General features: G+C 47.1%; 1 protein-coding gene across 1 annotated transcript in view; it reads right to left on the bottom strand.

The window, feature by feature from the left end:
* NXN (nucleoredoxin) overlaps nt 1-22,628 on the bottom strand; it is a 114,364-nt gene that overhangs the window by 49,472 nt on the left and 42,264 nt on the right. Inside the window, exon 2 of the mRNA XM_029611391.1 lies at nt 2,604-2,721. Within this exon, the coding sequence (XP_029467251.1) occupies nt 2,604-2,721 (118 nt within the window). The remainder of the gene's footprint in view (nt 1-2,603; nt 2,722-22,628) is intronic.

Here is a 22,628-nt window from a genome sequence, read left to right as displayed (position 1 = left end):
GCACTGCTGCTGCATGCACTGTACCTGTCCTGTGGTGAGGCAGTGTGTGGAGGGGAAGCTTGCACTGCTGCTGCATGCACTGTACCTGTCCTGTGGTGGAGCAGTGTGTGGAGGGGAAGCTTGCACTGCTGCTTGCACTGTACCTGTTCTGTGGTGTGTGGGCCCATGGGTATACAGTGCTGAGAAAAATAAATAAATGTGCAACCCTTTATACTTTAGCACAGTTTATACCCAAGCATGTTTTATTCTAATCTGAATTCTGGTAAGAGAAAAATAACTCCACTGGATAAATAACTCAGACAAAAAGATATATTTTGATACATTCAACCATAAGTATTCCTGTGTAACTGGTGGCATCTCCTTGCACCACACCCAGTACCTCCACCACCATGCTTGACACTCGGGATGAAGGTCTTACTATGGAAGGCAGTGTTTGGTTTTCAGACAAAATGTTTGCCATTGTGATCAAGAAGTTCAATTTTTCTCCTATCTGTCCAAGGTTCATTATTCCAGAGTCCTGTGGGGTCATGCAGATGCCCCCTGGTGAACCTGAGTCAGTGCTCTCTTTCCAGCTATCCTATCAGTCGTGAACCCTCACAGAGCGAGGCCTGCAGACCTGTACATGCTAGTCCCAAGTTCTTTGTGGATGGTTTTCTAGTTTGTGCGTGGGGTAATCTTGGCAGGATGGTGCTCCTGGGTAGATTCACTGTAGTCTGCATCTTTTCTTCTCTCTGCAGACTGTCAGTCCCATATGTTTACAAATGGCTTTGCAACACTGTTCAGACAGATGGAGCGTGAAGCTCCCTTTTGTGCAGGTCCTCTGTGACCCATGGCATGACGAGTTCCCACTAACTTTTATGGTGAAGACCAAACTCAAAACCTTTTGGACTTTTGTATGGATGAGACTGGTTGTATTTCAATGCTGTCCCCAGATGTAGGAATTGCCAAAATAGCAGCTGGCGCTGGGAGCTTTCTTTTGTTTAGAATGTATGACACATATACTATGCTGTTGCTCTGTGCTATTTGTCTGACTCTGCTGGGGTTTTTCACCTGCAATTGACAAAATAGCATAAAAAAGAAAGAAAGAAAGAGACCCTATAAGGAGAAATATAGTTCCTTTGGGATCCACGAATGAGAAGACAGGATGGTCTGCATAAGCCTTAAAGAGTTGCGGCTTGCTGATATCCCTTTGTTATAATCTTTTTGGTTTACGTTTACATGCTTTTGGATTGCTATGGTATGGATCTTTGCTCACTCTCCTTGGGGACCCTTTGTATAGGACAGGATGCCCAAACTCAGTCGTGCGGTTCCCTCAATTATTTAAGCACCTGATTCTAATTACTTGTGCTACGGAAACTAGGGGCGCACTTATTTCCACACACACTGATTCTGAATGTGTCTTATTGTTTCTGCTTTGCATGTTATTGTGTCCCAAGAAACACGGAATTAATTTACACGTAAGGCTGATTTCAATTAGACACGGTACTTCTCCTTATTCCACCCACTTTTTCCTGAGCGCTGTACATGTGGGACGGCCTGCACTGCCTCTGCCTGCGCCGTGCCCGCCCTGACCTGTAGCTGGTGGTTACCGCGCAGAGCTGCGACCTTCCGCAAGTCATTTCACTTCTTTGTGCTCAGACCTGAAACTCTGCAAATTACTTTAAACAGCGTGGCGTCTCCAGACGGTGCTTTGAAAAATGACTACTACTGATGGGAGGTCTTCCGTCTCTTTATCGCTGTTAAGTTAAAAAGTGATGCGCGGTCGCTGATCTCTCTTTCTGAAACTGTAAAGGCAGGACAGAAATCCCTTCACACGGAAAGTCTCCATTTAATACATTTTTCTCTGTTCTGCTGCAGGCTCATGGGGAAAAAACTGTTGCCTTATTTAGAAGCAGAGAATTTCTGGCCGCTGCAGACTAATAAAACTGTGAATCAAATCACCATCCTGGCACTGGATTAAGATATAGAGATTCTCATTTTTAATCTTCCCGCATGGATTTCATACTCCTCCACTGTTCCAAGGGCTGTCAGCTGGGAATGCCCTCACCCTCGCAGAAGGAACCATGCCAGCACATCAGAGCATGCGATGTGCCAGTATTTGTACTCCCGTATAAAATCTTAGCCTTGTGCTTTTTCCCTTTAACTGCTGCAAGCTTCCTGCACCAGCTCTCAGGAAAGCTCTCCATGTAGGGCAGCTAAGGGCAGACTCCCAGATTTTTGAGGCAGGTGGATTAGGATGAGCGTCAAGAGAAAAACATTTTGTATATTCACCAGATACCACGTGTGCTCAAAAAGCAGTCCCGACCATCCACCTCAGAGCGGGCTGCTCACATGTTTATGAAGCAGCATGACTGATGGTGCGTGAACCTCCATAATACCATCTGCACTTCCTCCAATCATTCGTACAGTCGCAGAGCTGGCCCGGAGATTTCCTTAGCACCTAGGATCCAGAGTAAATCATTTTCTTTCTGCTTCAGATCAGAGTTTAGACAACATCGCCATGCCCTAGGCTACCTTGCAGGAAAGGAAAGGAAAAGAGAGAGAGAGAGAGATAATATATCATCATGCCGGTCCACGTTCAGGCTCCCACTGCAGATCCTTACCTTCTGGGTCATCGCGGATGACAAGGAGCCCGTTCCTGCACACGACCTTCCCCGTGGAGGCATCTAGAAATATCAGAGAGGGAATGTTGGAAATTCTGTATTTGTTCCACAGCTTCAGCTGCAAAATAACAAAAAAAACAAACAAAAAAAAAAGGCGACTGTAAACTCCCAAAGTGCATTTAAAATCTTGTGAAACAGAAACCTGATAGAAGAGAAGAAACAAAAGGTCACACACCCTTATAAAAGGTCCACGGTCAAAAGCACTGGTATCCTACCAGGATCCCACCATCCCTTGCAGTCCCCATGGAGAACCGGAAGAGGCTCATCCAGTCCTGGCTTCAGCCCATGGCATGCATGGAGTTTACCGGTGCTTATCCAGTCCTGGCTTCAGCCCATGGCATGCATGGAGTTTACCGGTGCTCATCCAGTCCTGGCTTCAGCCCATGGCATGCATGGAGTTTACCGGTGCTCATCCAGTCCTGGTTTCAGCCCATTGCATGCATGGAGTTTGCCGGTTCTGACTTCTCTACCTAGGATTCCATTCCATGCAAGCCATGGGGAAAAAGAAACCTATCGGGGTGACCTGTGTGATCCAGGCGGCACGTGATCTGACCACAAGTGTGCCCGCACCTCTTCCCCCTCATTAAATGCTAGAAATGTTTTGCACGGGGGCAGCCCTCCCTCCACCTTTACATTTAGGGGACCATCAGATGAGAGAGTGGGCAGCTCGGTGGGCACAGGCCGTCTCTTCAGAGGGAATGAAGCATTAACGTTGGTCTTGAGTACTCAAGAGGGTTTTATGCAGATTTTAAAGTGTTAAATACCTCCAGAATGAGGTCCATTGAAAGCCTTGGATACAGCCCAAGGAGTAGAGAGGTTTCTGTTCGACCCCCCTCTCCCCCTGCAGCAGCCACCTTTCCTCACACATCCTGTTGCTCTACGCTGTAAGCTGCCCACTCACTCCTCCCAGCGACTTCCACCACAAGAAAGGAGATCAGGCCTTCATCAAATGGCACAAAACTCTGCACAGAGGGCAGCAGCACAGCCGAGTAAGGGTACGTGGCATCAAAACTGACTCAAGAGGCAGGAACCTGCAGCACACGGCCCATGAACAGAAACACCCAAACCCTCTAATGCAGCGTTTGCCAGCCCTCTCCTGGGGGGCACACCTGTCCAGCTGGGTTTTCATGACTGCCCCGATGAATAGGCAAGAGACCTTCGCATACAGCGGAGGCAGTGCCTGATAACCTGACTGGCAAGGTGTGCCTCCAGGGCAGGGCTGGCAAATACTGCTCCACTGAGCTATGGCACCATGAGCATTCATTCTCAACTACTACCCCAGCACTCTCCCCACCCCCCACCCCCGAACTTCATTTTCGGCAACGGTCCCCAGCCAAGGGCCACAGCTTCTCGCAGAACCCGGTACGTGCGAGCGCATTGATTCTGGCCACTAGGCGTCACCGTTGTGTGATGGCGGAAACGCCCTCCCCCATGGGGCACACCCTTCTCTCTGGGTACTCCTGCTGTTGGCCTCCCATTCCTCAGGCAATGTCAGAGCTTGCCACTTGATTAGTGGGAGAAAGTGTGTGAACGGAGCAAGAATAACGGTTTCCCAGGACCCTCCCTTGGACATTCCTGCCTTAAAATAATAAATGCACATAGTCCCTCCAACACAGAGGATAAACCGAATCCCTCCCAGTAAACCTGAGCCCCGTGCTGCAGAAGTGCACTCAGCTTTAGTGAACTGGATCGGAGGCTTGACCTGGTTTTTTTTTTTCAGATTTCGTCATATTTAATTTAAGTCTGTTTTTCGACATGAAGTATCTTGTGCAAAAGCTTCCAGCAGTGAGCTGCTGTTTTACAAGTCAAGCCAGGACGCCAAACCAGGCCATTTGCTATTCCTTTTGCTGGGGAGGGGGGGGGGCGGTCCGAACCAGAGTCCGTTTGCGAGACTCTCACCTATGTAGATTTATAGTGGCGGGTTTTTTTTTTTAAAGAGAGGGTCACATCCTTCCTGGTATGTGGCTATACTCACCTAATCCTTTAAGCTCAGAAGAGGAGCCTCACGTCACCGCTACACACGTGTTTATTTCACTTGTCGGGCATGATGCCCCTGAATCATGGGCCGGCCACACTCAGGAGTCATCCTCATGCCATGTAGGCATGGGAGAATCTCGGGCAGCGGAGGAGGTCACAGCCATTGCCTGGGGTCTTTCAGATCCTACGGTGTGCGGTAACAGGATGGATGGACGGCACCTCTTCCATCATCTGGAACACGTCAAAACCAGCAGAAAACCCTTTCCCCTTCTGGTTGCCAACATTTTTTTTTTTTTTTCACGAGCTTGTATGGTTTGCTTTAACAAATTCCAGGTGCCTGGCTGGAACTAGCATGGCCCACAGCTGGTTGGCAGACCTCAGGGCCGCTTCTCGTAAGCACAGACCCCCGCATGCCCAAGCAGAGGTTACAAAGGCTGCAGCCCCACAGGACGGAAGGGCTTCGTGCCCACCTCGCTTCTGCCCCAGAGGTGCTGTTTGTCCCGAGGCCTACTGTGATAAAAATGCACTGCACAGCACCAGTGTCACCAGAAGAAAAAAAAAAAAACCTCTTTCCTCGCCAAGGCCAAAACATCACCACGCTGGCTCGGCAAGCCTGTCCCCATCTCCATACAAAAGCTCTCACGGAGAACAGCCCGCTTCTGTTTTTGACTGAAGGAAGAGATTTTGAGTTTCATTGGCTTTGGTAGGAGAGAGTGGGAATGGGGGCAAAGCGCGACTGCCAGGCAGCGTTAGGAAGTGCCCTGGGAAGCGCACGTCATCCGGATCCACCCTCTCAGTAAGGGAATGGCTTTTGCCTGCCCATGAGAACTGCTGCATTATCTGAGCACGGCAGGAGACCCAGAGGAAAACTGGCACCGTTCAGAGATTCTGAAAGAAAAAGAAACGTCTCACTGTCAAGCACGAGCAACCCAGTTTCCTTTTTGGGAAGTCTGCATGTGTTTTTCCATCATCTTACTTTCTTAAAATATAACCAAGTTCATTTTTCAGCACTTAATGTAGGAGCTCCAGCCACCAGTTACTGGCACCCCTCACGAATAAAGCTGCCCCCTCTCCCCTTTAGAAGTGCCCAGGGCGGAGAACAAGACAGTCTGACGGTTTGTTTTAATTCTGGCATCACCTCTTTCTTTGTGCACAAATATTCCAGGGATAGGAAGTTCCCCCACTCCCCCCCAAAAAAGGCAAAAAAAATGGCACCTGAGGACAGGCTGGATTTGATGCCGATGGCCGACAAGGAGATGGAATATTGACAAGAAACTGCTTGCATGAACAAGAAAGGCTGAGCAGGACAGCCTGGCCTGCACATCCGTGACTGAGCCTGCTAAACCAGCAATGCCTGCTACATACTGCAAAGATTTACAGCAAAACACGGAAAAGCTAAGCCAGCATTTGAACCCCTGATTTTACAAAGGGGTTACAGCTCTTGATCGATCTGTGGGACACCGGCTGCATGCAGTCCAGCTCTGGAAACCCACTTCACCTGCACTGTCAGATGTTCCCAGGTCCCGAAACAAAATACAGAGGCAACCATCGCTCTTTAACCCCAATGGGGATGGGCGAGAAGTGCCCCTGAAGCTTAGGTGAATCACCAATGCTGAATAATTTGCTTTGGAGCAGAGTTGAGGCCTGCTGCTAGTCCAGGGACTCTACCCTCACAACCTGCACTTGCATTTCAGGAGAATCTGACTTGCAGCCCAACTTCAATAACGCTGGGATGACCACTACCACCACTGCTAACCGATGTGCCCTTCAGACAGTGCACAGACACATTCTGAGTGGGCTTTGCTGGGTCTCCTGTCTAACGGAGGGTCTAGCAATGAGAAACACATGTCCTACAGGACATGCCAAGGAATGCTTCTTTGGTCCCTTGCCTGTGACGTCTACAAGGCAGGCTCTGTTTCCCAAAGTATGTAAAGCCCAGAGACTCACCTCACCCCAAGGTCAATCAGAAACCTAAAACCAACTCAGCAAATATGGCTTCAGCAACTCTGCCTGCCAGGCTGCCCATGCGATTCAAAACTCATCTGGCTGCCTCTTCTTTCCACTATATTAAAACAGAATAAAGAAAAGCTTACTTGCACAAAAAGGAAAAAACTCTTGACAGTAATACATGGGCTCAATGGACCATTGATCTAACTCAGGATGGCATCTCTTATGTTCATAACCCGACATTTGACATGGTTGCTCTGTATTATAACAGCCTGGGCACCTGAAAATGTGCCAGTGAGGGGACATCACCGCAGACTGCCTCGCGAGTTCAGGGGGGTAAAGAAAGGAAAATTGGCTCTTACCTGCTAATTTTCCTTCCTGTAGTACCACAGATCAGTCCAGACTCCTTGGATTTTTCCTGACACTATACAATACCCAGTGTTTCACTGATACTATATATAACCCAGTGTGCCACCTGCAGGCCCCCAGTATTGACCTGTACCCAAGCCAAGAATGCCAGCAACAACCATAAACTTCTAGCAAACTCCCTCCCCTCCAATAAGACGGAAGAAGGAGAAATTGCCCAAAAAGACAATGGAAAACTTGCTTCCCAAATTTAACATAAGCGATCAGCACTGAAAACCTCCAACAACTCTGCACTATATACAAAGCAACAGTACGAGCGGCGGACTATTCCCCCCCCGCAGTAAATGGGCAGGTCTCTGGTCTGATCTGTAGTACTACAGGAATGAAAGTTAGCAGGTAAGAATCAATTTTCCTTTCCCTGTATCTATTCAGATCAGTCCAGACTCCTGGGATGTACCTAAGCTGCCCTTAACTCGGGTGGGACCTGGAGAGTTCTGCTCGTAGAACACTCACTAAAGCACATGGAAGCTGGAGCCCCGACATCCAAGTCATAATGCCTAGCAAAAGTGTACGACGACTTCCCAGTAGCCGCCCTGCAAATTTCACAGAGACACCTGCTGTGACTCAGCCCAGGAAGTCGCCTGAGAATGCATTAAGTGCACCCCTAAACCCCCCAGCAGTGGGCGCCCTTTAGAAATGTAAGTAGACTCGATCGCTTCCTTCAGCCACCATACAACTGTTGTCAGATGCCTTACTTCCCCCTTCTTTGGACCACTCCACAGTACAAAAAAAAAGTGATATGATCTACGGAAATCACAAGTGACCTTTGGATACCTCACGAATGCATGCCTTCTATCAAAGAGCCTAAGATCCCCCATGTGAGGCGTAGAGGAATCCAAATCTGGAAAACTGGAAGCTTCACTGTAAGATGGAACGCCGAGACTACCTCAGGCAGAAAAGAAGGCACCATGCATAAAGATACCCCCGAATCAGTCATCTGTAGGAAGGGATCTCGACACGACAACACCTGGCACTCTAAAATTTTCTTGGCTGAACAAATAGCCACTAAGAAACCACTTTAAGAAGTCCTTAACCATAGTTCTCTTTGGTGGTTCAAACCACAATCTCTTTAGTGGTTCAAACCGAGCCTCACACAATCCTCTAAGGACAGATTCAGATTCCAAGTCAGACAGAATGCAAGTTCTCAGCTCCCCAGATGTGTGCACAGAGTATACGCTTGCACCTTACACCGGAGACAACTCAATGTTGCTACCTGGACTCTCAGAGTTAAAAGTCCATTGACCAGAACCTTTCTGTAGAAGAGCCAAAATATGTGACACCATAGCCTGAACAGACTGAGGCTGAACTCAGTCAACAGCAGACCAGAACTTGAAGATCCTCCAAATTCACACATACGTCAACGATGTAGAAGGTCGCCTAGTCTGCAAAAAGGTGGAAATAACCATTTCAAAATATCCCCTCCATCTCAGTCATCTCCTCTCAGAAGCAAAGCCGCGAGACAGAAGTAAGCTGCCTGAGCTGAAAATATTGGGCCCTGGTGGAAAAGAGCTGACCAATGTCTGAACCTCAGGGGCCTATCTATGGCCATGTTAATCAGATGTGGGAAGCATAGTCGATGTGGCCACTCTGGAGCTACCAGGATCGTGTTGCCCAGATGTTTCTCTACTTACCATAATCCTTTGTCCACCAGAGGCCATGGAGGGAAGACAAAGAAGAATCCTCAAGTCCACGGCAGCACCAGAGCTCCGATTCCTTCCGTGTGTTCTGTTCAGTGGCTGAAAACTGCAACACCTTGATATTCTCTTTGGTCGGAATACCCTCATCTTCTGAGAATAAGTCATCGCTGCCTCTGCAGCTCCCCTTCACCGGGGGCCTAACTTTCATAGACTGAGAAAATCCGCCTGAATATTGTTCACTCCGGCGACGTGAGACGCTGCCAGCTGCTCATCTGCCCAGAGAATCAACTCCTGGGCCTCTCGAGCCACTGCCTGATTCTTGTTTCCATCCTGATGGAGGCCACAGACGTTGCATTATCTGATAGGATCCAGGACTGGATGGCCGTGTAACCTTGTCAGACAGGCAAGCAACAGGAAATGCACCACTCTCGTCTCTAACCAACTGATAGACCATAAAGCCTCCTGTTTCAATCACTGGCCCTGCACTGACTGCACACACACTAATGCCACCTGGACTTATACACACACACACACACCCCTCCAGGATGCGCAAATATGCATTCAAAACTAGTTTGTGGTCATCAGCACACAAGTATACGTGCAAATACACGCTCGTATAGGCCATGGTCGTACATGCACAAGTATATGCGCAAATACGCACTTGCATAGGCCATAGTCGTACATGCACAAGTATAAGCACAAATACGCACTCAAATAGGCCGTGGTCGTATGCCAACAACTACCCACGCAAATATGCACTCCAGTCTAGGTTGCGGCCTTACACTCACAAGTCCTATGCAAATAGGCGCTCAAGTAGCTGTAGAAATACACACTCAAGTCTAGGTCGCAGATGTACGCACTCAAAACTAGACCACGGCCTTATATGCACAGATTCCTGCTCTTGCAACCGCCACACAGCAAGAATGCAGGCATACGCGACTGCACGGGGGGAAAAGAACCATTGTTGCAGCCTACCAGACGGCTAAGCAAAGCCTGCCTGCACCTTCAGAGCATTTAGCCCCAGATTCCTAAAACATCCGACACCGAAATCATCGAAGGCCTGAAGAGCTTCTCAATAGCTCAGGCCTCTGGACCAGCCGAGAATTCACAGAGACTGGGGCCGAGAGCCAGCATCCCCCCGCTGCTTGTTCCGCTAAACAAAGTTTGTGCATAAGCGAATTAAAACCAGCAGAAGACCTCTACCAGAACTAAGAGACTCCTCCTCGGTGCAATTGTCTCTCTGTACCTCCACGGGACAGGGAACCACTAGCAATAGTTGAGGATTCCCCTGGGGAATCGAAAATGACCGTTTCCATGCTGACGGGGAAAGCCTAGGTGCTAGACCCCCATCCCCTGCGAGGCTCATTCTACCGGTGCAGCCAGTTTTTTTTTGTTTTTTTTTTTTAACTCTGAAAACAAATAAAGATACATAGAAGCCAATATTTTCCTTTGGTGCAGAGATTCCAGTTCCAGGAGTGCAGGCTGCATGGTAAATAAAAAAAAAAAGCCAGACCACTGGCTATAATCGGTCTCCTTTCACGACCCAGACCAGGGCAAACCATATAAAAGGGATCCTTCCCTGCTCCACTGGGCTTGCACTGCAGAACTGCCAGCAGGTTCCACCGCTGTCTAATAGGGGATGAGGGATCTGGACCACCAGATGTCCACCCCATGGACCTCCAGACCGAGCTATCAGAAGGGTCACCAACTCCCTGCTTGTCTGCTTCAAACCAAGGGAGGTGGCCCTAACAGGCCCCCCCCTTTAAGAACATAAGAACAGATTCCAGACTGCAGGTTTTATACCATCTACAATCTGCTGGAGACAGAGAGATACTGAGGAACTGCAAGTGACACACTGGGTTATGAAGTTTTGTCTCCACCTGCTGGCAGGGAGGCAAAACCCAGGAGTCGGTACTATAGGGAAAGGGGGTTTATAAGGAAGGAACTTGCTGTATCTCCATCATAGAGACTGGAGAAATCTCCAAGTTCCTCTCCATCTTTGGTCGCATAAACAGTGCTTTTGTGCACAAAGAGCTCAATGGATAAGGCTGTAAAACCGGACATTTGCAGGACTCCACCTGGCACAGAGATGGATCAACTAACGTAAAGTGATGCTCGGGGCTGAAATTAAAATCAGAACAGTGTTTTCTTCCCCTGAAAGGTGGGGGCAGGCGGACACTGCCCCGCTGATCAGATTGTGCATCTAGTTTGGAAAGCAGGGATCCCGCCGCTGTGAATCTGCCAGGTCAGCCAAAGCAAACACAGATGTGGGGTTAATCAGAGGCAGACAGCCTTGCAGAACAGGGAGAAAAAGGAGGAACTAAACCAGTCCGGCTGGTGGAACAGGGGGAGCAAGAAAATGTAGCACAAATACACGCTTAAGTTAACATTTTCTGCACAAGAGTCAGAAAAATCCCCCCCCCCCCCCCCCCCCCAGTGCAAGTGCCCTGGAGAAAGACTGCATTCGTTGCAGGCTCTGCTTCCTTTTCTTGCAGAATCATCTCAGCACCTTTCCACTTCCCAAGGGCCCCCTGACTGGCATCCGAAGTAGAGACCTTAGCTTGCTACATCGTTTCTGGATTATTCCTTAAAAAAGGGTATCACAGCCAGTTTAGTGGGAATAAATGCGAAGCAATCACCAGGCTTCTGGGCGTGGAGAAGGAATTCTTTCACCTTAAACGCGAAGGGTCCCCTCTGAGCATCTTTCAACCTAATGAACCGTACAGCTATGTAAAGAAAGCAAACTATTTCAAGACCTGTGTGTGGAGTTTAATCCGCTCGCCCTGGAGCCCTGCAGAGGGATCAGCGTCGCCTGTACGCCAAAGAGCACTCAGTGCAGAGCCTCCCAGGCCCACCAAAATGGCTTAAGCACGAGGCTGGAAGGATGCACCGCAGGGCAACCAGAGAAAAAACGAGCAGGTGAAGGGTTTTCCGCCAGGGCCAGATGCACGGCCGTGCAACAGAATGAGAGCAGAGAAGCCACAGCGTTGTGCTACGCCTGCTTCCCGTTACATGGGATTTAAATACAGCATTTCCCAGGGAAATTCCTCCAGACAGCCCTGCAAATCCCCTCCAGGGGAGCCCTCGCATTCCAGTTTTTGACAATTGCAAACGCTTAAAGCTTGGTGGGTTTAAGATTTTTCTCTCTGCTGCAGGCTGTGGGGGAGGTGGGGGACAGCATCTGCAAGCACTTTCAATTCCTTGATAAAATGTATCTCCAGATCTTTACAAAAGATTTTTCCCACAGAGACAAGGAGTTTGTCACAGAAGAGGCAACAACCCCCAGACATGTTTTTCTTAAGTCAGACTGCGCTTACAAAGGAAATCTAAACCAAGCTTTTTTTTTTTTTTTTAAAGGGCAGAGTCTTGCATCGCTCCCGAGAAGGAGCACATGCACTGGTTATTACCATGATAAAAGCAGAATTAGCTGAAGAGGGAGCTCAGGCTAGCGAGTCGCAGTATGAAAAAGGTGCCATGCTTTTTATTCCACCAAAAAAAAAAAACAAAAACCAAAAAAAAAACCCTATACAAATTAAAAACTTGGAGGAAAAATAGGAAGGAGACCCAGAATAAGACCAACAAAAGGAACAGTTTTAGACCAGTGTGGGGAAAGCAAGCAGCCTTGCAGCTGAAACACCCTGACATTTATAACACCAAGCTCAGACCCGTAATGCAAGGCATTAAATCCTTGGTCACTGACAATCAGGCGGATGCTGCACTCAGGGAAGGGCCAGGGAAACCCATCCTTTAGGATGAAGCGGGCAGGTCATCTCCCCGTCCTCCATGGGGTTAGCGTCCCACCCTAGCAGAACTATGGTGTACCGTGTGCTGGAAGCACTGCAGTAACGTTGGGCCTTCTGCAGCCAGGGGCCAGAGAGCGCAGGCACACCACAGGCACATTATTCCAGCTGACATGCGAGCTCACATGTTCTGCCCCAGTTCACTGCACACAAAGGCCTTTGGAGATTATTGTTCGAGTGTTTATACTGAGCACTGTACAAAGGAATCATGAGTTTACGAGCCTCTTCCCCAGAGAGCTAATAAATTATATCCTGCTTAGCCAGCGCGGCAGTGGGACCCTGAGTTTCACAGCTCCCTGCTCCAATCACTAAGCCGATCTGGCATTCTCTCTATAAAGGTGACCGCCAGATGACCTGGAGACCTCTGTACGTTACAAATTCAATCCTGAATTGATCTGTGAATACCAGAGCCTCAATTACTGGACACAAGATGCTTTGAATATGAAAACACTGCAGTCATTCATCTTCCACTGTGATTTTCCTAATATTTCATCACCTATGATCACCAACACAGTTTCTGTATACAGACTGACCCTTTCCCGCTCCCCCCACCCCCCTTAATGGTGCCCAACACCATTAACTTCCTTCCTAGCTCAGACACTGCAGCGTGCAAACCTTCCCATCTGTTTCTCAGGCTCCTACTCTCCTCTGCACATTTCTGGGGCCTGAAACCATTGCTAAAGTCAACTAAAAGTGCTTGATTGCTCTGCACTCTAATTTGCTGTACCAATAAGCTCCACCCACATGCCGGAGAAGGAGCAGCACATGGCCATCAGGTACTGGAGGACGTTTGACTCAGGACGAGGTGACTGGCTGATTTGTCCAAGATATAAACTTCATTAGCTGTATTTCTAGGCCTCTGTACTGAGCAATGGATGCAGACTGCTCAGCGCACGGCTAAGGAGCTACCTACAGAGAGGACAGAAGGCAGGGGGGTCCTGCAGTGCAATACGTAAAGCCTTCCAAAGCACCAGCAGCCAGAATCACAGTGGGCTTAGCCATCCGTGATCTCGAATACCCGTCCAGGCGTGCCCTGACCAGCTCCGTCTCCATACTGGGGAAGTCAGGCATTCCCTCCTTAAAGTACTTATATTAACCATGTTCTCAGCTCCTTGGGTCTTCTTCTGAGGTCTTCTCTCTGTAGCGACCTCATGCATTTTCATTTAAGATCTTGTATAAAATTTGTATGCCACATGATCAGTAAAAGCAGCATAGAATGCACTCCTAATTAAAATCCACGCAACGAGACAGCACTTGAGGCGCCTTCGCTCCTGCCCCTCTCTCAGCTGCTCGCATATAACGACCGGCACAGCGGCAGCCCCTCACAATTACTTTCCTGGCGACAGGGCTAAATAAGGCAGTGAGGCTTTCAAAAGCCAATGAGTCGTCAGGAACACCACGAAAGCCGGCATGTTGAAGCAGGAAATTAATTTTGCTTTTAATTGCCAACTAAAATTACCTTGAAACACCACTACCCGCCCCAATAAATTCATAGTAAAGCAAAGTTGTGCCATCGTGGTGAGAAGCAAGCCCCCAGCCAAACTGAGAAAACACCAAAGCCAGCATCATCATGGGCGTCTCAGACCCTTTAGCTGGATTCACGGGCAACGTGATTCTTCAGTCTCGTCCTGACCGTCCATTACCTAAGTTTTAGGAAGACTCCCTCGTTAGACCTTTATTTTTTACAGGTCATGAAAGGAGAGGACAAGAAGCAGCTGAGCATCTGCATAGGCTCAGGGAGCAGGGGTCCTTAACCTCCACAGGACGCAAAACACTGCAGCTCAAGAGAGACCCACGGGAGCCGAAACTAGAAAGATGAAAACGCCAGTGGGGGCGGGCGTGCAAGCATTGTGAACACGCTGAGGAGCTGTTTCTTTATTTCAAATCTATAGATTACAATTTGTGTTAGACTGGCATAACCGGGACGGGAAGGACACAGGAAGCAAAATGGATTTCCATGCTCATTTCTATAACAGAGAGTTCCTGCAACTCCTCCCTCCGCACCTGGGACACAGTATGGGAGCCTCCCTCCAAATGACCTCTTATTACAGCCCTACCCCCATATTACCAGCAGGAGAGAAATCCAGTGACCTGCTGGTAATATGGGCGTAGGGCACCAATGCTCCTCATAAAATGGCCATATGGTTACGAAAGCACATTGCAAAAGTTTCCAGGATGATTGGCCAACAGTTTTTATCAGTAGGTAGCCAACTGACCACTAAGCATGAGAGACATTTCTACCACTTTGGCCTTTTCTCATGTCCCACTCAGTCTTTTTCTTCTCTATCCTTACCCTCTACGCCTCTCCCAGAGTCGCCCAGAAGTTATTCACCATAACTCCTCCACTCCCCTCTCAGCCCTTCTTCCACCCCCTTAAATCTATCTGAAACCCCCCTCAGACCCTGTGCAGCTTTCTAAGCCCACCAGCTCCCCACACCCCCTTTGGTCTTTACATGGCCTCCCTGCACCCCCCCCCCCCCCCCCCCCGCCTTTCTAGCCTAAATTTATCCTGTTTCAATTCTGCCTTCCATCTGTCCCATCCTTAAGCAAAATCCTCTGGACCCAGATACTGTCTCTGGATCCGATTTCCTTGCTCTTCTTTCTATCTAGATATACTCAAACAAGCAAAAAAGATGTAGTTGCGATGGAGAAGGTACAGAGAAGGGCAACCAAAATGATAAAGGGGATGGAATAGCTCCCCTATGAGGAAAGACTAAAGAGGTTAGGTCTGTTCAGCTTGGAGAAGAGACGGCTGAGGGGGGATATGATAGACGTCTATAAAGGGTAAATGTGAATCTGTTAGTTACACTTTCGGATAACAGAAGGACTAGGGAGAAAATTCTTTCACTCAATGCACAATTAAGCTCTGGAATTTGTTGCCAGAGGATGTGGTTAGTGCAGTTGGGTTTAAAAAAGGTTTGAATAAGTTCTTGGAGAAGTCCATTAACTGCTATTAATCAAGTTGACTTAGGGCATGGCCTCTGCTATTACTAGCATCAGTAGCATGGGATCTTTTTAGTGTTTGGGTACTTGCCAGGTTCTTATGGCCTGGTTTGGCCTCTGTTGGAAACAGGATGCTGGGCTTGATGGACCCTTGGTCTGACCCAGCATGGCAATTTAATTAAATAATTATTTAATTATTTAATTAAATACAGTTCTAATGTTAAATACAGTTCTAAGATATTTGTATGTATTAGGTTGTTATCCTGTAAACCGGAGTGAAGGCAAACGCTATACTTCGGTATATAAAAGAATCCAAATAAATAAAATAAAATAAATAAATAAATTTATTTATTTGTATATTCCGGTGTTCGATTTTACATATCACATCGGTTTACATTCAAACAAAAATTTCTGATGTTCTTAAGAACATAAGAAAATGCCATACTGGGTCAGACCAAGGGTCCATCAAGCCCAGCATCCTGTTTCCAACAGTGGTCAATCCAGGCCATAAAAACCTGGCAAGTACCCAAAAACTAAGTCTATTCCATGTTACCGTTGCTAATGGCAGTGGCTATTCTCTAAGTGAACTTAATAGCAGGTAATGGACTTCTCCTCCAAGAACTTACCCAATCCTTTTTTAAACACAGCTATACTAACTGCTCCAACCACATCCTCTGGCAACAAATTCCAGAGTTTAATTGTGCGTTAAGTAAAAAAGAACTTTCTCCGATTAGTTTCAAATGTGCCCCATGCTAACTTCATAGAGTGCCCCCTAGTCTTTCTACTATCCGAAAGAGTAAATAACCGATTCACATCTACCCGTTCTAGACCTCTCATGATTTTAAACACCTCTATCATATCCCCCCTCAGTCGTCTTCTCCAAGCTGAAAAGTCCTAACCTCTTTAGTCTTTCCTCATAGGGGAGTTGTTCCATTCCCCTTATCATTTTGGTAGCCCTTCTCTGTACCTTCTCCATCGCAATTATATCTTTTTTGAGATGCGGCAACCAGAATTGTACACAGTATTCAAGGTGTGGTCTCACCATGGAGCAATACAGAGGCATTATGACATTTTCCGTTTTATTCACCATTCCCTTTCTAATAATTCCCAACATTCTGTTTGCTTAAGCACTCTTCATCACCAAATCCTTTATTTGCTCTTTGCTTCTGGGGCAGATGTTTCCAACCTAGATTTAGACCACCACATTCCACCAAGACTGTTCTTCACCTATCAGACAGCCCTACATCCAGGCTCTCCCTTGCTCCTTTACCAATCTTGACCTATCTGCTGTCTCGGACACTGTGGATCACCAGATTCTCCCCCTTCTACTCTTTTCTCACTTGCTTATTCTGGGTTGGTTACATAAGAACATAAGATATGTCATTCTGGGTCAGACCAAGGATCCATCAAGCCCAGTACCCTGTTTCCAACAGTGGCCAATCCGAGTCACAAGTACCTGGCAAGTACCCAAACATTAAATAGATCACAAGGTACTATTGCTTATTACCGTCATAGCAGTTTATGGATTTATCCTCTAGGAACTAATCCAACCTTTTTTAAACCCAGTTACACTAACTGCTGTAACCACATCTCTGGCAATGAATTCCAGAGCTTAACTATGCACGGAGTGAAAAAGAATTTTGATTTGCTTTAAATGAGCTACTTGCTAACTTCATGGAGTGCCCCCTGGTCCTTCTATTAGCTGAAAGAGTAAATAACCGATTTACATTAACTTGTTCAAGTCCTTTCATGATTATATAAACCCAGTCTTAAAAATCAAATACCCAGCCTTATACCTATCACCTATTTCCTTAGCCAACATTTGGCTCCGTAGCATTTACGTTATGTTATTAACCCCATATATCTGTATCCAAGTTCCTGCTACCTGTTCATTGTAAGACATTAACTTGTCAATGTTTCTGTTTAGAATGTAAACCGAATTGATCAGTAACTCTGTTATTGGAAAGTCGGTATATAAAAGTGCTAAATAAATAAATAAATAAATATCCCCACTCGGTTGACTCTTGTCCAAACTGAACAGCCCTAACTTCTTTAGCCTTTCCTCCTAAGGCAGCCGTTCATGCCCCTTATCATTTTGGTCGCCCTTCTCTGCACTTTCTCTAGTGCAGCTGTATCCTTGAGATGCGGTGACCAGAACTGCACACAGTATTCAAGGTGCAGTCTCACCATAGAGAGATACAGAGGCATTATGACATGCTCCGTTTTATTTACCATTCCCTTCTTAATTCCTAACATTGTTTGCTTTTTTGATCGCCACAACACACTGGGCTGACGATTTCCCTGATCTTCTCCCTGTCTGTCCAATCAGTCCTTAGACTTGCCATACTGGGTCAGCATAAAGGTCCATCAAGCCCAGGATCCTGTTTCCAACAGTGGCCAAGTCAGGTCACAGGTACCTGGCAGGATCCCAAGGGGTAGAGAGATTCCAAGCTGCTTATTACAAGAATAAGCAATGAATTTCTGCAGCTCCATCTTAATAATGGTTAATGGACTTTTCCTCCAGGAACTTGTCCAAACCTTTTTTAAAGCCAGCTACACTAATAGCTTTCACCACATCCTCTAGCAACGAATTCCAGAGCTTAATTATGCATTGAGAAAAAAAATAAATAATTTTCTTAGTAGTTTTAAATGTATTACCTGGTAATTTCATTGTGTGTCCCCTGGTTTTTGTACTTTTTGAAAGAACAAAACAACTGATTAACATATACCTGTACCACTCCACTCATTATTTTATAGACCTCTATGCTATCTCCCCTCAGCCGTCTCTTCTCCAAGCGGAAGAGTCCTAACCTCTTTAGCCTTTCTTCATAGGGGAATTATTCCATCCTCTATCATCCTGGTCACCCTTCTCTGTACCTTTTCTAATTCTGCTATATCTTTCTTGAGATGTGGTGACCAGAACTGCACACAGTACTCAAGATGAGGTCACACCATGGAGTGATACAGAGGCATTATGAAATTCTGTTTTTTTCTCCATTCCCTTCCTAATAATCCCTAGCATTCTATTTGCTTTCTTGGTTGCTGCCGCACACGGAGCAGAAGATTTCAACATATTTTCAACGATGACACCTAGATCTTTTTCCAGAGTGGTGACTCCTATTGTGGAACCTTGCTTTGTGTAGCTATAATTTGAGTTACTCTTCTGTAAGTGCATCACTTTGCATTTGTCCATTTGTCTTCGCCCATCTCTTCAGAACTTTGCTGCTCGTGGGTTTTTCCCAGCCCTCTCACCACTCCCATACTGCTTCTCTGCTCCCAGTACGGGATACATTTTGTGCTCTGTTCAAATTTCTGGTTCAGGCACAAAGAGGATAAGTTTAAAGAAAACTCACTCTAGTAATTCTTGACCCTTATCATGGCGGTTCTCCTGCTCTTGGTACAAGTAAAAGGTTCTTCTGCTTTATGATCATGTGTCATCTGGTTACATTTCCAGAAAGGAGATACACAAGACCATTTGCAAAGTATTTTCCCGGTACTTACACTATAGACCTCTCCAGGGAAGATGCACTGTAGACCACTCCATAGCTTTGTGCAAGTAATAAACATCAAGGTTATAACAAGCACAAAGCAAAAGGAATGATTTGACCAAGCAAAACCCTAAAGATTTAACTGTTACAAATCTAATCCATCATAACTGCCAAAATTGCTGCTGAATTATGGCCTTCACTTCCTCTTTCCCAGGCTCACTGGTAATGCTTAACCTGCAGCCGGACAGAATCCAAGACTGACAATCCTTTGGGTCAACAGCCAACAGTTTAAGGTCAGCGCCACAGGAAATGTCACATGGCTTCCTAGAAAATACAAAAGTCCAACAGGGAAAATGCAGGTTTCTATATATGAGCTATTACTGGTTTTTGGGGTTTTTTTTAAACAGCTAATCCAAGGTGAACCTTAATATCTCATGGGAAGGTGATTGGACGGACTCCGATTGGAAATCCCAGAGCTTGGGATCCAAACATGTAGACTTGAGGTAGAAGTGCCTCTTAGAGAGACGACTTTAAGAAAGCGTTAAAACTTCCTTTCCTCTGCCTCCAAAATCTGTACTCTTCCCCCATCTTTTTCTTTTCTGGTTAGACAGAGGCATAGAAAAAACTTGTTAGCTCACATCCAAGGGACGCATGCCAAAGGAAAGAGCAGTAGATTTTACAATAAATACTACAGTAAAAGAAAACCCATTCATTCTAAGTCCAGGCATTCATCGGGGATAGCACATCTGAAAATATAATTACCTTCTGCGTGGATTAGGAGATGCATAAGTGCGGAAGTTCCTTTACCATATTGCCAGACTATGTTCACAGAGCACAACGACACATCCTCTCTAGAACAGAGGGCCAAGATCTACCAAGGACAGTCACGTTATGAGCAAAACACAAAAAAACTTGAGCTATCAGAACAGCAGCAGCAAGATCCGAAATCCCAGGGAAAGCGCTGGAAAGCTCATAGAAGGGCCCAGTAGATGCACCAGGACACAGTGCCAATCTCATTTCTCTTGAGTTTAAGGCCTATGCGAAACCATTACACATGCATCTTTGTGCAGGCAACATCAAAGCCTCAAGGCAACCTGCCTAAAACATCTCAAGAGAGCTCAAAAAAAGAACGAGCAAGCTTCATACTTTGGGGAAAAAACCCAAACCCGAATCCATACAAAACATAATGCTGCTGAAAATCAAAACGGAACAGCAACACGGTGCCAACAGCTAGCCACAAACCAATTTTAAAAGGAGCAAGCTGCTTGATAAACATTTAGCTTGGTTTAACTGTATATTTCTTTTCATAAGAAAGGGGCAATCTCTTCCTCTACCATGCATTCACATTTCAAGCCAGTCCCCGTGCCTTAGCTGGGTTACGCTCCTTCTACTGGCCTCTTACACCGTAATCAGCCTGCTAATCACGCCTTAAAGCAAAAAACAGACGTCCGTTTTGGGAAACGATTGTTTACCTTAGAGAGCAGCCTGTTGTTCAGGCCATAGATAGAGATCTGTTTGGGTTTGAAGAATGTGGGCAAGGTTTCTAATCTGGCATTGTAAGATGTACACATCATCTGTGCACGCGAACTACAGCAGATAAAAATATCACATAGTATAAATGTGTTAGGGCCTAAAAGGTCCTACAGGCTGGGTATGGGTAGACAGAGCAGCTTGACACAAACGGGCCGATACAGTAAAGTCCGCGGGAGAGCAGGCAAACGCCTGCTCTCCTGTGCGCGCTATTCTCTATTCAAATGAGGCCTGGCGGTAAAAACAGGCAAAAGGAGGCGCTAGGGACACTAGCGCGTCCCTAGCGCCTCCTTTTGGACCGGAGCGGCGGCTGTCAGTGGGTTTGACAGCCGATGCTCAATTTTGCCGGTGTCTGTTCTCGAGCCCGCTGACAGCCACAGGCTCGGAAACCGGACGCCAGCAAAATTGAGCGTCCGGTTTTCGACCTGACAGCCGCGGGCAGACTTCAAATTTTTTTTTTTTTTTTACTGTTGGAAACTTCGGGACCTCCGACTTAATATCGCCATGATATTAAGTCGGAGGGTGCACAGAAAAGCAGTTTTTTACTGCTTTTCTGTGCACTTTCCCGGTACCCGAAGAAATTAGCGCCTACCTTTCGGAAGGCGCTAATTTCTGAAAGCAAAATGTGCGGCTTGGCTGCACGTTTTGTTTTCTGAATCGCACGGGAATACCTAATAAGGCCAACAACATGCATTTGCATGTTGCGGGTGCTATTAGGTTTGGGGGGTTGGACGCACGTTTTCGGCCCCTTATTGAATAAGGGGTAACGCTAGCGCGTCAAAAACGCGCGTCCAATGGCGGGTTAACAGCGCACTGTACTGTATCGGCCCATTAATGAGGCACAGTGGTGGGATTTAAACCCCTAGACTCCACAATCAGAACATTAATGCCCAAATAATGCAAATGAGATGCCAACGAACTCTGCACTGCTGACCCAGAGAGGTCACAGACCACCGCGCTTGACGCATCTGATGATTCTGAATCTTTTACTGAAGACGCTCCTCGCCTGCAAGCAAGCAAGCGTCAATAGAGAGTTCATGGTATACCTTAGTTTCCTATGGGAAGAGGTGTGTGTGTCTCTCTCCCCCCCCCCCCCCCTCCCAATAACTGAGTAACTTGTGTTTAGTGACCGACCACATCAAATTTTCAGTACATGCCGGGGGTCCAAGGGGACTGTGAGAAGTAACTTTGGATTATAGTAACAGTAAATAATGCGATAAAGACCAAAATGTTCCATCTAGTCTGCCCAGCAAGTTTTTTTGGTTTTTTTTTTGAATAGTAGTAATTACCACTCTGTCAGGTCGATCCAGTAAGGCCGCGGTAGAAACAGTGCGGCAGTGTCAGGCGCACCCTTCCTCCCCGCACCCACAATTCTCTTCACTAACTCCCCGATACTCTCCTCTAATCGCATGCAAATGCATACCGCGGCTTTAAAGCGGTAGGGAAGGGTTATGGCCGCGTAACCCATTTTACTGTATAGGCGCTTAATACAGCGCCTATACAGTAACCTGGGTGCGCTGGTACCTGTCATTTCAAATGGCATTTCAAATGGCATTTGGAATGACAGGAACCAGGAAGTGTAAAAAAACACGAAAAGTCTTTGTTGCTTCGTCGCTGTGTCTCTCCTCCCGGAGCAGGGCGCGAAAGCAGCCTTGCTCCGGGAGGAGGTGAGGAACAGCGGCGAAGACAGATGGGAGAGGAGAAAAAGCAGAGCCGAGCAAAGCGAAAGCGTGCAGCAAGCCGGCGAAATAGACCTGCGAGCAGAGGCAATAGCAGCGGTTCGGTAAGCCTGGCACCCTCCTTGATGTAGTACGTCCCGGATGCCCCCCCCCCCTCCCCAGTGCGCCCGCCACTACCCCTTTCATCAGCTGCATCCACTGCGACCCGGCAGTCCCGTGAGGCCTACAAAAAAAAAAAAAATCCCCGGCTCCCGCGCCCCCGCACTGGCCCGCCGACTCTCCCCCCCCCCCCCCCTCCTCCCGATTGGGCAGGTAGGCGGCGGCGACGAAAACCAAAGCAATTTTTTTTTTTTTCAAAAAGCAACATCACACATTGCATAAAATAATTTCTCCAGCCTTAAAGCGACTTACTTTTGGGATCTGTCAAGTAAGTCGCAAAAGTAACTTACTTTTCTGAAGCCATCACGATCGTAGCTCAAGACGAAGATGGCCGCCTGCACGGGGAAAGCGTGCAATTGGCCGCTGAAGACGTGACGTC

This window comes from Rhinatrema bivittatum, chromosome 8 (assembly GCF_901001135.1).
Source record: "Rhinatrema bivittatum chromosome 8, aRhiBiv1.1, whole genome shotgun sequence".
Lineage (NCBI taxonomy): Eukaryota > Metazoa > Chordata > Amphibia > Gymnophiona > Rhinatrematidae > Rhinatrema > Rhinatrema bivittatum.
This window is presented reverse-complemented; position numbering and strand designations above follow the sequence as displayed.